The sequence below is a fragment of the Terrapene carolina genome, unplaced genomic scaffold (assembly GCF_002925995.2).
Source record: "Terrapene carolina triunguis isolate 2854851 unplaced genomic scaffold, T_m_triunguis-2.0 Scaffold66, whole genome shotgun sequence".
Classification (NCBI taxonomy): domain Eukaryota; kingdom Metazoa; phylum Chordata; order Testudines; family Emydidae; genus Terrapene; species Terrapene triunguis.
The window spans coordinates 48,841,429-48,855,752 of record NW_020664417.1 but is presented as its reverse complement, the minus strand read 5'-3'; the positions used below and the strand labels follow the sequence as shown (position 1 = coordinate 48,855,752).

Sequence of the window (14,324 nt, the reverse complement as noted above, 5' to 3'; positions counted from 1 at the left end):
CTCTGCTAAATGGTAAAGAACTGAGCAATACATTTTTGCTACTTTCTTATTTATTACAAAAAAATATTTGGTGTTTTGTTACAAAGACACTCTGAAAGATATTTTTAAAGGTTTGTTTCTGCTTTTAATTTTCTTTACAAATATCAAGAATGTTTACTTTTCTTTTTTTGTTTTTTATTGGACAATTTCTTGGGTGAGTTCAGGGAGGTGTGATTTAAATCAGTGATTAAAAGTACCAGTTTTAATCATGATCTAAATCAGCAAGCAGGAAATAAATTTGATTTAAATAATTAATTTTAATTTTGTATTACATCTGTACTTCTTAGTTATTTTTCTAAAGAGAGGTACTTTTCTCACTAGTAACCATTAAAACCTGTTGTTTTGTAACTAAATATAGCCTTTATTATCCATTTGATATTCTTTCTTGCTAACTTGGAGGATATACTGTATCTGTATACATTTATTTAAGCAATTATATAGCTTAATATACATTTATTCAGATTTTTATTTTTTGATTGTCAGAAAATAGCAAATGAGCCATTTCTTGTTTTATGAGTTTTTTTTTTTAACTTGATATGTGTCAAGCTGCCTTTGCATGGAAATTGGAATTCAATGAAAAATGAACAAAACCAGCATTTTAAATTGTTTTTTTAATAAATAAAACTACCCTAAATGTGTAGGATACATAAAAAAAATCAGCTTCATCAAACTGTTTTGTATTTCAAACTGATTTATTAAAGAAGTATTGTCTGTAGTTAGTGAATTGAACAGTGATTCTGTCCACTATGTCCTTTGGGATTTTAGAACTAGTAGATCTCATCCTCACACCTTGTTTTTATTCATGTATTGTAAGAGGAAAACAAGCATTCCTGCTTTTTCAGCTCCCAGTGGGTTGCTCAACTTTGAATGAACTAGTCATTGAACTGAGCTAGTTGAATAAACTGAATTTAAGCTGTTATTCTCTCTGCCCCTGTCAAAAGCTAGGGCTACATCTTCACTACGGGGGAGGGGGGTGTCGATTTAAGATACGCAAATTCAGCTGCGCGAATAGCGTAGCTAAATTCGACATATCCGAGCCGACTTACCCCGCTGTGAGGATGGCGGCAAATCGACCTCCGCGGCTCCCCCGTCGACGGCGCTTACTCCTACCTGCGCTGGTGGAGTACAAGCGTCGATTTGGGGATCGACTGTCGCGTCCTGACGAGACGCGATAATTCGATCCCCGAGAGATTGATTTCTACCCACCGATTCAGGCGAGTAGTGAAGACATAGCCTAGGTTTAGCACTTCAATAAATTCTGGCTCCAGGTGCTTAGCCAGTGACTTTCACCAGTTCAATGGCTTGAATTTCTTTAAAATTGTAGCAGCAAACATATACTTACTGAATATTGAATTTAATTTAGTTTAAATTATTTTAATAGATTTATAGTAAATTTAGGCCTTAAATGTAGGTTGTCAGTTTCAAATTTAATTTTAAATAGGTTGATTTTTAAAAAGAAAAAATGTATTGAATTTAAATTTTAAAAAATCTTTCACTGATTTTTATCCACCCTAGATAACTCACATGTGGATTAGGAGTGCTCTCATCCCTTAGTAGAAGGGTGAGGGTGTTGAATTGTTAATGAAGAGCTTTTCTCCTGAGTGTTTTAGTTAAATTGCTGTTAACAAAATGTGGGGCTTTAAACAGTCCAAATAAAGATCACTAGCCTTCTTAAATAATCATATATCACTTCCTTGGTATCTCTGAGGTCTTAAACTTACTAGTTCTCCAGTCAATCATTGTCTTCCAGAGTGGACATAACTTTTGAAGGATAAAAACCTGGATCCCCCCACACTAAGCTCCTCCACACTTGGATCCTGCTGGGATGAGCCTGCCTGCCCACACCTGGTGCACATGGCATGGAGGGCCAGGGCTCTGAGGTGTTTCTGGGGCGGGCCGGCCCTTGCACTGTGTCAGGGTTGAGTGTAGCTCATCGCCGAGTCCATGTCCTTGAGTGGGGCTGATCTCCCTCCTCTGTGCAGCCAGTGGCCTGTGCTCCCCACTGCCATGCTGGAGCCTCCAAATTTATTTAATGACAAAATGTGCAGAATTTTAAGATATTGCGTGCATAATTTTTATATTTTTGGTGCAGAATTCCCTCAGGAGTAATTATCTCTAGTGCTTAGGAGCCCTAGTCATGGCCCAGGACCCCATTGTGCTAGATGCTGTACAAACGCAGAACAAAAAGACCATTCCTTCCCCAAAGAGACAAGAGATGGATACAAACAGACAGACGGGGAGTACAGGGAAAGAGGCAGTATTGGTCAGCATGGGTAGGCAGTGGTCTCAGCACACAAGCAGCCTAACTGATGTCAGGAATTTTTGTAGGCATCACAGCAAAGGAGAGTTGTGTTTTTTTTAAAAGAGTTTGAAGGAGTACTGGAGTAGCTTTGCAGCTGTTTAGAGGCTGTGCCTCCCAAGCATGAGGAGCTGCTTGAGAGAAAGCACAAATGTGCTTGTATGAAAATTTAACAATTGGGCATCGGAGGCTGGCATCATAAGTTGATCTTTGTGAACTTCTGCAACAACTTGTGGATAATGTAAATACAAATTCATGGTAATGTGCTCATATATAGTGACTTGTTAAGTTATGTAACAAAATATGGCAAAACTATAATTTGAACTGCCTACTACACTTTTCAGAGCGGGAAAAAGCCTACTTGTTCTGTTGTAGGCAGGTGGTATATTATGTGGGCAGACTTGAATATAACTGTGAATGAGATTTATTCTGAAGAAGTCTATGTAGCTGATTGTCAACCCATTCTCCTGGATATATGAAATCAGATGTTTTGTAGCAATTGTGTTAAGTTTAAACTCTAAATCTCCTGTTTATTTTAACACATATATAATTGTTTGCTTTCTTTTAAAGATGTATTTTGAAAATGGACCATCATTGCCCTTGGTGAGTATAGTTCATTCATCTAATTTCAGAAATGAAAGGTGAACAGTTTTGAGGGGTTTGCTGTGAAAGACAGGCTTCACTATTACAAGAGACTGGAGTTAAAACACATTCCTGGTGTCTTGTCTTTCTACAGTGTCTTAATACATTGGTGCTGTGATCTTGATCTGGAGCCCCTTACACTATTGTAATTTCAACATTTAATAATAATCTCACCTTGTTTTGCAGTTGCATAGTCAATACTTCTAGCAGTTGTATCTGACTTTCATGCTCACAGTACCATGTGTCCCAGAAGTGGGCTACCCCACTAGTGTAAATGTTTCTAAAGTAAATTAGGACATTGGTTTACAGAACTCTTTTAAAACTCTTCTGGCCTTCAAACAACCCCCCTACCTCTCCAAATTCATCATCATAAGCAAGCATCCCACAGACCAGGACACACCAGCTTAAAGTGGCACCAGACCTTGCCAGAACAACAGATGCAAAACCTACAGACATATCTCCACCACTAGAATGATCAACACCCCCACAACACATCTTTCAAGATCCACGAGTCCTACACATGTCTATCACAACATGTGGTGCATCTCATCCAGTGCACTAAGTGCCCCAATAACAACTATGGGCATGGCTACACTTGCAGAGGTAGAGCGCTGGGAGTTAAACCAGCCTTCAGAGACCGCAGCAGGGAAAACGCTGCCATGTGTTTACACTGTCAGATTCAAGTGCACTGGCATGGCCACATTAGCAGCTCTTGCAATGCCACAAAGAGCAGTGCATTGTGGTAGCTATCCCAGCGTGCAAGTGGCTGCAACGTGCTTTTCAAATGGGGGAGGTGGGATGGAGTGTGTAAACTTAGAAGTCAAATTAGAAACCCATTGCCTCAAGCTACATACTGCAAAAGTAGCACTCAGTTGACACATAAAGTGCAGTTAACAGATATATTTATCCAGACCATAGGCTTTTAGGAATACAAACTCATTTCCTTTCAGTAGAGTTGGCTTTGTTTACCCATTTGAAGACATTCTCTATCCAAATTGATAGATTTTGTATAGGGCAGACATATCCGACTCAAAGCAAGTCTCTTTCACTTTCATTTTAATCCAATAAACCCTGAGCCAAAATGAGGCAGGTAGAGGATAGAGTGGGTGCTGGTAGTGTAGTGATGAATTTCAAGGGACATTTTACGAAATCCATAATACAGATTTGTACTTAACTTGTTGAAGTCATAGAAGCCCTGAACCCCCTTGTTCCCACTCTTTTAAAGAATAACTCCTTTAAATCCTTTACCAAGTCAGTTTATTTGATCACTGTATCCTTTCCCTAGGGAGTACCTGCACTGGACATCTACTCCACATTTACATAACGAGTTGCAACATCATAGCCTAACTCCCGTTTCATGTTTGCCCCAACTAAGCCCCCCAGAACCCACTATGGGGATGGCAAACCTCCCCCCACACTTCATCTTGGACAGTCTGGCAGTGAGGGAAAATTCCTTCCCAGTCCCTGGAGAAAGGAGTGACTAGTGCAGTGCCCACAGCAGATTTTGACAAAACCTGGTATGTCACCACTTCTAGTTGCTGCTCCGCCTGGTCCAGGTAAAAGAGGGTTTTTCCTGCACTGGAATGGACCTATATAGTCCCTCCATTCTCTTCTGGTCGTGTGTGTGTGTGGGGGGGGGGGGGGGGGGGGGGTAGGGGGGGCAGAATGGGGCAGTGTCACCATGCTGACCTGATCTACAGCCATGTCACTTTCTGGCATTCTAGCCCTTAAAGGGACACACACCTTTTCCAATAAGCCAGACAATGGCCGCCACCACTTAATATGCTGTGAGGTCACTCTTCAAAAGAAAGTTAAGGAAGATTGCCTTTCCATTAATCCAGTCAATTGGGCTAAGAGTCTGCCAAAAGATTAAGCTGAATCATGCTTTTGTTTTAAGGAAGTATAGCTTGTCTATGTTGTGTGTGTTAATCCACAGGTAGGGTCTAAATTCTGTTGTGCACCAGTAGGTCGTGTACTAACTGGCTGTGTGGCCCCTGCTGGCTCGTACTAAACGCTTGCACTAGAGAGCTCAGGGTGTGCCAGCAGAGTCCACATGGCTGGTTAGTGTGAAACACGCTCATGCACACTAGAATTTACACCCAAGCCTAGTGTGCACTAACCCACTGTGTAGACAAACTCTTTGAATGATTTCTTTGTAGCATGCCACTTTAGAGTTCCACCTTAAGTTTCTCTATCATACAACCTATGTTATACTCCATTTATTTAGCTTATTTCCCCTTTACACATTAATATAGTTCCTGCATTTTTTTGATTCTTTTGCACAGATGCAGACCTGATCATTCTTAAGTTAGGCACTTAGCAGTTCTGAAATAACACATTTTTAACCCAGCTAATCTTTAACTAATTAGATAACAGACTTGGGAGGTTTTAATATCTACTTGGGGAAATAGTAACACACAAAACCCACACATGCACACTCTTAACGGAAGGTTGGAGAACTCGGGTGTCTCTGAATTCTATGCTGTGGCCTACTGCAGTGCCTATTCGCCTAAAATCAAACCTGCTTTAGCATTCCTTATTAGTAATAAACTTCATTTATCATTTGACCAAATAGTTTATCCAGATCCAAACTCAAACCTGGCCCATGTTCCCTATAAGGCCTGGTCTACACTAGGAGTTTATGTCGAATTTAGCGCCGTTACATCGTATTAACTCTGCACCCGTCCACACCACGAAGCTATTTAGTTCGACATAGAGGTCTCTTAAATTCGACTTCTGTACTCCTCCCCAACGAGGGGAGTAGTGCTAAATTCGACATGGCCATGTCGAATTAGGCTAGGTGTGGATGGAAATCGACACTAATAGCTCCGGGAGCTATCCCACAGTGCACCACTCTGTTGACGCTCTGGACAGCAGTCCGAGCTCGGATGCTCTGACCAGCCATACAGGAAAAGCCCCGGGAAAATTTGAATTCCTTTTCCTGTCTGGGCAGTTTGAATCTCATTTCCTGTTTGGACATCGTGGCGAGCTCAGCAGCACTGGCAACGATGCAGAGCTCTCCAGCAGAGATGGCCGTGAAATCTCAGACTAGAAAGAGGGCCCCAGCATGGACTGATCGGGAAGTCTTGGATCTGATCGCTGTGTGGGGCGATGAGTCCGTGCTTTCCGAGCTGCGCTCCAAAAGACGGATCTATGAGAAGATCTCTAAAGCCATGGCAGAGAGAGGATACAGCCGGGATGCAACGCAGTGCCGCGTGAAAATCAAGGAGCTGAGACAAGGCTACCAGAAGACCAAAGAGGCAAACGGACGCTCCGGATCCCAGCCCCAGACATCCCGTTTCTACGAGGCACTGCATTCCATCCTAGGTGCGGCCGCCACCACTACCCCACCACTGACCGTGGACTCTGAGGATGGGATATTGTCGACGGACGGTTCCTCGGACATGGTAGCGGACGGGGAAGATGAGGAAGGAGATGAGGAGGACGAGGCAGTCGACAGCGCTTACAACGCTGATTTCCCCGACAGCCAGGATCTCTTCATCACCCTTACAGAGATCCCCTACCAACCGTCCCCAGCCGTTAACCCGGACACAGAATCAGGGGAAGGATCAGCCAGTAAGTGTTTTAAACATGTAAACATTTATTTTTCACAGAACAGGAATATTAAGAGTGGGTTTTTCATGATTACTTTGCCCTAGGCGCTTAACTGTTCACTCCCTGGCAGTGCAACTACTTAAAAAAATCAAACAATGTCCGGTGTAGCATGATTGTTCTGCCCAAGCCGTTCTACTGTTTAGTCCCTGCCAGTGCAGCTACAGTAAAATCCGGTCTATATGTCTGGGGATAGAGCTGAAATCCTCCATTGACATCTCCACGAAGCTCTCCTGGAGGTAATTGGAAAGCCTTTGCATCAGGTTCCTGGGGAGAGCGGCCTTATTGGGTCCTCCGTAGTAGGAAACATTTCCGCGCCAGGAGAGAAGCAAGTACTCCGGGATCATTGCCCTGCAGAGCATGGCGGATTACGGCCCTGGTCTTTGCAGGCTTTCCCGAAGCATCCTTTCTTTTTCTGTCTCGGAAATCCTCATCAGAGTGATGTCGCTCATGGTGACCTGCTTTGAATTAGGTAGGGGAATGTTAGTATTGGGACTGCTTGCCTGTTCCTTTACAGAACTGTAACCGGCGGTTTACAGCCACGCGGTGGAGGCGGGAGAGGGGCAGCATACAGGGATCTTTCCCTGGGACAGCCGCAAGGGGGTGGGACAGGGGCAGAGTTCATGCTTGCCGGATTGCTGGCAGCAGGGACTGGCATTGCTTTCAATGTGAAAGGAGGCCAGTGCAACTATCAAAGTTTTAAGCAGCCACAAGTCTACGGCTTACCATGTCGGCCTGCTACACAAATTCCGGTGTCCTGCCCCGCTTCTCTGATCTGCACTGCAAGACCCCAGGCACTGAATGCGAGGGCCGAAAATTCGACCTTGTCCTGAGTGCGCATGTGATAGGTGCTGTGCATGGTCTTGTTCACAGAGAAAGACTATGTTCTTTGTTCACAACGAAATTTATCTTTCTGAGGAATTCACTCCCTTTTTCCCATTCCCACAGCTGCGACTGTCTCACAACCTAGCCTGGCATCACACACCCAGAGGCTAGCGCAGATGAGGCGTAGGAAGAAGAGGACACGGGAGGACATGTTCTCGGAACTTATGGGCTGCTCCCGAGCCCAGGCAGCCCAGCAGACCCAGTGGAGGGAGAACTTGTCCCAAATGCACCGAGCACACATGGAACGGGAGGAGAGGTGGCGGCAGGAAGACCAGCAGGCGACTCAAACGCTGCTTGGACTAATGAGGGAGCAAACGGACACGCTCCGGCACCTTGTGGATGTTCTGCAGGACCGGAGGCAGGAGGACAGAGCCCCGCTGCAGTCTATCTGTAACCGCCCTCCCCCGCCACCAAGTCCCATATCCCCCTCACCCAAAGTCCAAAGAAGGAGGGGCGGCAGAGTCCGTGAAAACTCTCACTCCACCCCTGCAGACTGCTCAAGCACCAGAAGGCTCTCATTCCCCAAAATTTGAAAAGTCCTTTCCTTCCGCCTCACCCAAGCCCCCGTCCAAGTTTCACCCCCCAGTTTCATGTGTAGTTGTTAATAAAAAATACGTTTCTGTTCATTACTGTTTCCATCATGTTCTTTAGAGGAGAGTCTGTCTGAAGGGGGGGAAGGGGGTTGGTAATTGGACAGGACAGCAGCAGGGCACACACATTGCAGTCACTAGTTACCCTGATCAGTCCGGGAGGTGGTTTTAGTGTTCTGTGGGGGGTGCTCTGTGACTTTGTGGCGGGGGAGGGCAGTTAGAGATCTTATGCAGCGGTCCTTATCCTGGATCACAGAGCCACGCAGCAGGGGATCTGTAACTGTCCTCCCCCTGCCACAAAGTCACATAGCACCCCCCCCACACACAGTCCTGAACAGGAGGGGTGGCAGGCTCCATTGAAACCACCAGTCCACCACTGCGGAGCCTATCATTCCTGGAGTTTAGAAGCGTCGTTTGCATCACTACACTACACCCGCTCCCCACCACAGTCTGCGTCCCAGGTTCAAAACTTTCCCGCGAAAACAGTAATAAAGAAAACGGTGTTCATTAACAAAATTCAAGTCATTTTATTTTTAAACGTGTTTTGGAAGGGGGGGGGAACGGGGTATGTAAATGGAGAGGATACTGAAGATTTAGTGGGTAAAGAAACGGGGGCAGGTTCAGCTTCTCTGTACACAAACTGAAAAGTCACAGGTTACCCTGCTCACTCAGGAACCTAGCTTTCAAAGCCTCCCGGATGCACAGCGCGTCCCGCTGGGCTCTTCTAATCGCCCGGCTGTCAGGCTGGGCGTAATCAGCAGCCAGGCTATTTGCCTCAACCTCCCACCCCGCCATAAAGGTCTCCCCCTTGCTCTCACACAGATTGTGGAGCACACAGCAAGCTGCAATAACAATGAGGATATTGGTTTCGCTGAGATCACAGCGAGTCAGTAAGCTTCTCCATCTCCCCTTGAGACGGCCAAAAGCACACTCCACCACCATTCTGCACTTGCTCAGCCGGTAGTTGAAGAGTTCTTTTTCAGTGTCCAGGGCGCCAGTATAGGGCTTCATGAGCCAGGGCATTAGCAGGTAGGCTGGGTCCCCAAGGATGACTGTAGGCATCTCCACATCCCCAAGACTTATTTTGTGGTCCGGGAAGTAAATACCTTCCTGCAGCCGTCTAAACAGACCTGAGTTCCTGAAAACACGAGCGTCATGAACCTTGCCCAGCCATCCGACGTTGATGTTTGTAAAACGTCCCCTATGGTCCACCAGTGCTTGCAGCACCATTGAAAAGTAGCCCTTTCGGTTAATGTACTGGCTGGCCTGGTGGTCCGGTCCCAGGATAGGGATGTGAGTTCCATCTATAGCCCCACCGCAGTTTGGGAATCCCATCGCGGCGAAGCCATCTATGATGACCTGCGCGTTTCCCAGGGTCGCTACCTTTGAGAGCAGTACCTCAACGATTGCGTTGGCTACTTGCATCACAACAACCCCCATGGTAGATTTGCCCACGCCAAAGTGGTTCGCGACTGACCGGTAGCTGTCTGGCGTTGCAAGCTTCCAGAGGGCTATGGCTACTCGCTTCTGGACAGTCAGGGCTGCTCGCATCCGGGTGTCATTGCGCTTCAGGGCAGGGGACAGCAACTCACAAAGTTCCATGAAGGTCCCCTTCCGCATGCGAAAGTTTCGCAGCCACTGTGATTCATCCCAGACCTGCAGCACTATGCGGTCCCACCAGTCCGTGCTTGTTTCCCAGGCCCAGAATCGCCGTTCCACAACATCCACATGACCCATTGCCACCGTGATGTCCTCGGCGCTGAGTCCCGTGCTTTCTGACAGGTCTGTGCTACTCTCAAACTTCAGGTCCTCACCGCGGTGCGGTAGCCTCCTTGCCTGATTTCTCTGCATCTGCCTCTGGGAAAGGTGGATGATAAGCTGCGAGGTGTTGACAACGGCCACAACTGCAGCGATGGTCGCAGCGGGCTCCATGCTCGCAGTGCTGTGGCGTCCGTGCTGTCACTGACCAGAAAAGTGTGCGAACTGATTTCCCGCCGGCGCTTTCAGGGAGGGAGGGCGGTAGTGACGGACGGATGACGACAGTTACCCAAAAACACCCTCGACACATTTTTTACCCAGAAGGCATTGGCGGCTCGACCCAGAATTCCAATGGGCAGCGGGGACTGCGGGAACTGTGGGATAGCTGCCCACAGTGCACCGCTTCCAATGTCGACACTTTCCCCGTTAGTGTGGACTCACAACGTCGAATTACTGTCCTTAGTGTGGACACACACATTCGACTTTGCAATATCGATTCCACATATTCGATTTAAGTAAAATCGAACTACTCTCGTAGTGTAGACATACCCTAAGATGCAGCCAGTCTTCACTGATGATGGTTTAGGTCAGGAATGCTTCAGGAAATCTGCTGCAGCAGAATCCTCCTTTGCTTCTTTGGAGACTACAGAGAGGGTTATCTTTTGCATTGTAAAGAGAAGGTTTTTTTTCTTGGTGTTGATCTGTTTTAAAAGACAGTCTTTTTTTATTAATTGAGTCATTTCAAGTTTCGGCACTTCATAAGCTTGATTGATTTCTCTCTTTATATTAAATATTCCTTAAGGGTTAGGAGTTTTTCACTTTGTTTCTTTGTTTGAGGTTAGGATTCTCTATTTCATCCTTTCTTTCAACATGTTAAGGATTGTGATTCCAAAATCCTGACCCTTTCAAACAATTTTAGTCTTGTTCAAAATACATGCAACTATAGTTATGAGATCGTAAATGTAGTGTCCCTTCATTCCAGTTGGTAATGGCTTGATATTGTTTCCAATGTACCCATCTCAATAATTTGATTATCTTGTATTAGTTAGTTTTAAAATTTTAAGCAGTATTATAATAGTAAAACATCATATTGGAGGTTGCCATAGTTAAGACTTGGAAGTTTCTCCACAAAATCCTGATATTCATCCATATATTAATTTGTCAAAAAGATTCCTTTCAAATTAGGCCCTTTCTATGCCTGATTTCAGCCTGCAGATTTTTGTTGACATTGAGAGAGCATGGGGAGGACTTGTGGAAGTTCTTTGAAATACTACTTTGGAGTCCAAAAGCAAACAGCTGTTTATTTCATCCATCTGTATTAAATTCTTTTTTTTTTTAAAGAATGTCTTAATGAAGAATTTCATAGACAGTTTATGGCATTAGAGAGAGATACAGGAAACTACTACTTTTGTTTACAGATTTATGCTAAAATTATTTTACAGTAAATGAGTACATTAAAAATTAGACTAAAGCAATTTAAATAAAGATTATTAAAATGTATTTGTTTTCATTCAGTTTTTCATGTACTTATTTTTTGTTGTTACCAGGGTGAACAACTGCGTTGGATTCTCCAATTACAAATTTTTCCTTCTTTTCTTGGCTTATTCTCTACTGTACTGCCTTTTCATTGCTGCAACAGATTTACAGTATTTTATCAAATTCTGGACAGTAAGTACTTATCTTTAACCCATATTCTTATTTGTAAAGTGTGGTTCTGTAAATGTAAAAGCTCTCAGATCTGTATGTTCAGAGCTATATATTTAGCCTGTGTATACATATATCTCCTTTTGAGTTGTAAAATATCAATATTTATAGTCACATTAACTCATTTGTTTAGTTTTTAACTTGTAGTCTGTGTTCATATAAAGTGTGAACTTTCCTCCCACTGACTGACTACGGTCTTCTCTTAAAAACTGAAAGTTTTCCTGAGTGGTGATATTATGTCAAATGTTGTGATGTGGAAGAAAGTGAAGTGAATAGATTTTAGTTTCTGTGTGTCTTCACACTTCCAAGATGGTGACAATAAAATTGTTCAATGTATGAAAAGCAGAAAAGAGGCTATAAGAAATATTTAACTCTGTAACTTTTGGTCACTAAGTTACAAATTTAAGCTGGCTTCAGCAGCTGCCTCTGATTTTGTGCTCATATATGTGCCTTATCATAAGCACAAACAAAGGGTATGTTGATACAGCAACTAGACGCCTGTGGCTGGCCCGTGCCAGCCAATTCAGGCTCGTGGGACTCAGGCTGCAGAGCTGTTTCATTGCAGTGGAGACTTTTGGACTTGGGCTGGAACCCAACTTCTGCCACCTTCCCACCTCACAGGGTCCTAGAACCTTGGCTCCAGCCCGAGCCCAGATGTCTACACAGCAATGAAACAGGCCCGCAGCATGAGCCCCGCGAGTCTGAGTAGGCTGGCACAGGCCAGCCATGGTTGCCTAGTTCCTGTGTAGACATACCCTAAGAGTCTTCAGCTGCAAAACTGAATATGCTTTTGGATGTCAGGTAGATTGACTTGCTTCCAAACAAGGCAGGTGGGTATATGTTGTTCAGTGGTAACAGAAAACCACTAGTATATTTCAGGTATAAGACCCATCTTCCCATCAGTTGTGCACACATAACTTTCATTTAAGTCCATGGGACATGCAAATCAACACGTTTTAATGGTTACCAACCAATGAGAATCAACCCCACATTAGGAAGGTAACTAAAGTAATGCAAAACAAGATTAAACTCAAGGTTTCCAGCTTGTTGATTTTAATCATAATTAAAATTGGTGAAATAAATCAGTCAACTAGGCCTGCATATGAAAATGTTCTGCTACTGTCATCTGAATGTACAACATAGAATATGCCCTTAGATTTGTAACAGTGCTGTTTTCTTTGTGTACTATAGATCAGTCATTCTGACAGGGTTAGTTTCACAAGTTGGTTTTTTTAAATATAAAAGGCTCTACTCTAAAAGCCACTTCAGTGTGTAATTGAGATTCAGATCAGTTTAAAGAACTTCTGTTGTTGTCAATATTTACAGTAACGCCTTACTTAACATCCTCCCGGTTAACCTTGTTTCATTGTTATGTTGCTGTTCTATTAGAGAACATGCTCGTTTAAAGTTGCACAATGTTCCCTTATAAACGTTGTTTGGCCGCCTGCTTTGTCCTCTGCTTGCAGGATTCTCTGGAAGAGCAGCCCGTCCTCGTGAAGGCTTGGAACCAGGGTGGGCCAGCAGCCCCCCTATCAGCTCCCCTCCCCCCCAGTGCAGTGCCTTCCACCCGCCAGCGGCGGATCAGCACCTCACACTTCCTGCTCACTGCAATCCGCTGTTTGCGGCATTGAGGAATGCGGCGTGCTCAGGGAAGGGGATGGAGCGGGGGCAGGAAGAGCCAGGGCAGGAGTGGGGCCTTGGGGGAAGGAGTGGAGTGGGGGCTGGTCTGGGGCAGAGCCGGGGGTTGAGCACCCTCCGGCAATGTCGGCGCCTGTGCTTGTACCTGAGTTGCAATGGGGGAAGCTGCCGCTGCTACTGCTCAAGATGCTTCCTAGCCTAAGATGGCACCTTCAGCCTCCTTGCCTGCCTCATTGTCTGCAGCAGGCTGTGCCTGTGTGGGGTAAGGCAGGGACACCTCCCAACTACTATATGTTTGTAAACACACTCCACATGCACACTACTCCCCAGCGATTCACCATCGCTTTATGGCCCAGCTGCTGCCCTCCTCCCAGCTCAGGAATAGAGCTCTACGCTGAGCACTTGCGGAGGCTTCGCCTGAGGCCCCAGCTACCTGCAAAGCAGCTGTGGTGGGTGCACAGCGGCGGCCCTGCCTTGCTGTCTTGCGCCTGAATACACAACGTCTATCCACGCTCCCCCGCTTCGTGGGAGGGGGGTAAGAACTAAGGGGGCGGCAGCTCGCCCAAAGCAAGTTAATAGTGTTCCAGCACCTGCTTCGCTCTAGCAAGTGGGGAGAAGCAGTGTATGGATGCACAGAACCAATAAGGGAGCAGATTACCATGGAATTGTTTTACCATGGGTTTTCCAAATTCTTTCCCTTTCAGTAGTTGGTTGATGCTGCATGATCCCAATCACTCCAGGCTGAAGAGAGTGAAGAGTAGCACATGTATGTGCTGTCTGGAGGAGTATCACCCAGGATCATGAGTCAAAAACGTCCAGCAAGTGATAGTGGAGTGCCTAGCACTAGGAAAACCATTAGTTTGGGTACTAAATTAGACACTTTAAGGCATTTTGATGCAGGTGAGCGTGCGAAAGACATTGGCATCGCTCTAGGTCTTACTCCGACCATTGAGGAAAAATGTGGAGTAATGCCAACAAGATCAGGGCTAGTGCTCCGTGTGTAACACCGTGCAGTGCTACTACAATAAGTCGATCAAGAAGTTGTTTGCCAGAAAACATGGAGTGTCTTCTCTCAGTGTGGATAGAGAATCAAAACCAACAGAACATACCTCTAAGTTTGCTAGTGATACAAGCTAAGGCAAATAGTTTGTATGACA

General features: G+C 45.1%; 1 protein-coding gene across 1 annotated transcript in view; it reads left to right on the top strand.

The window, feature by feature from the left end:
- ZDHHC2 (zinc finger DHHC-type containing 2) overlaps positions 1 to 14,324 on the top strand; it is a 73,019-nt gene that overhangs the window by 38,407 nt on the left and 20,288 nt on the right. The window contains exons 6-7 of the mRNA XM_024193337.3: positions 2,909 to 2,941; positions 11,373 to 11,493. Coding sequence (XP_024049105.1) covers positions 2,909 to 2,941; positions 11,373 to 11,493 — 154 coding nt within the window. The remainder of the gene's footprint in view (positions 1 to 2,908; positions 2,942 to 11,372; positions 11,494 to 14,324) is intronic.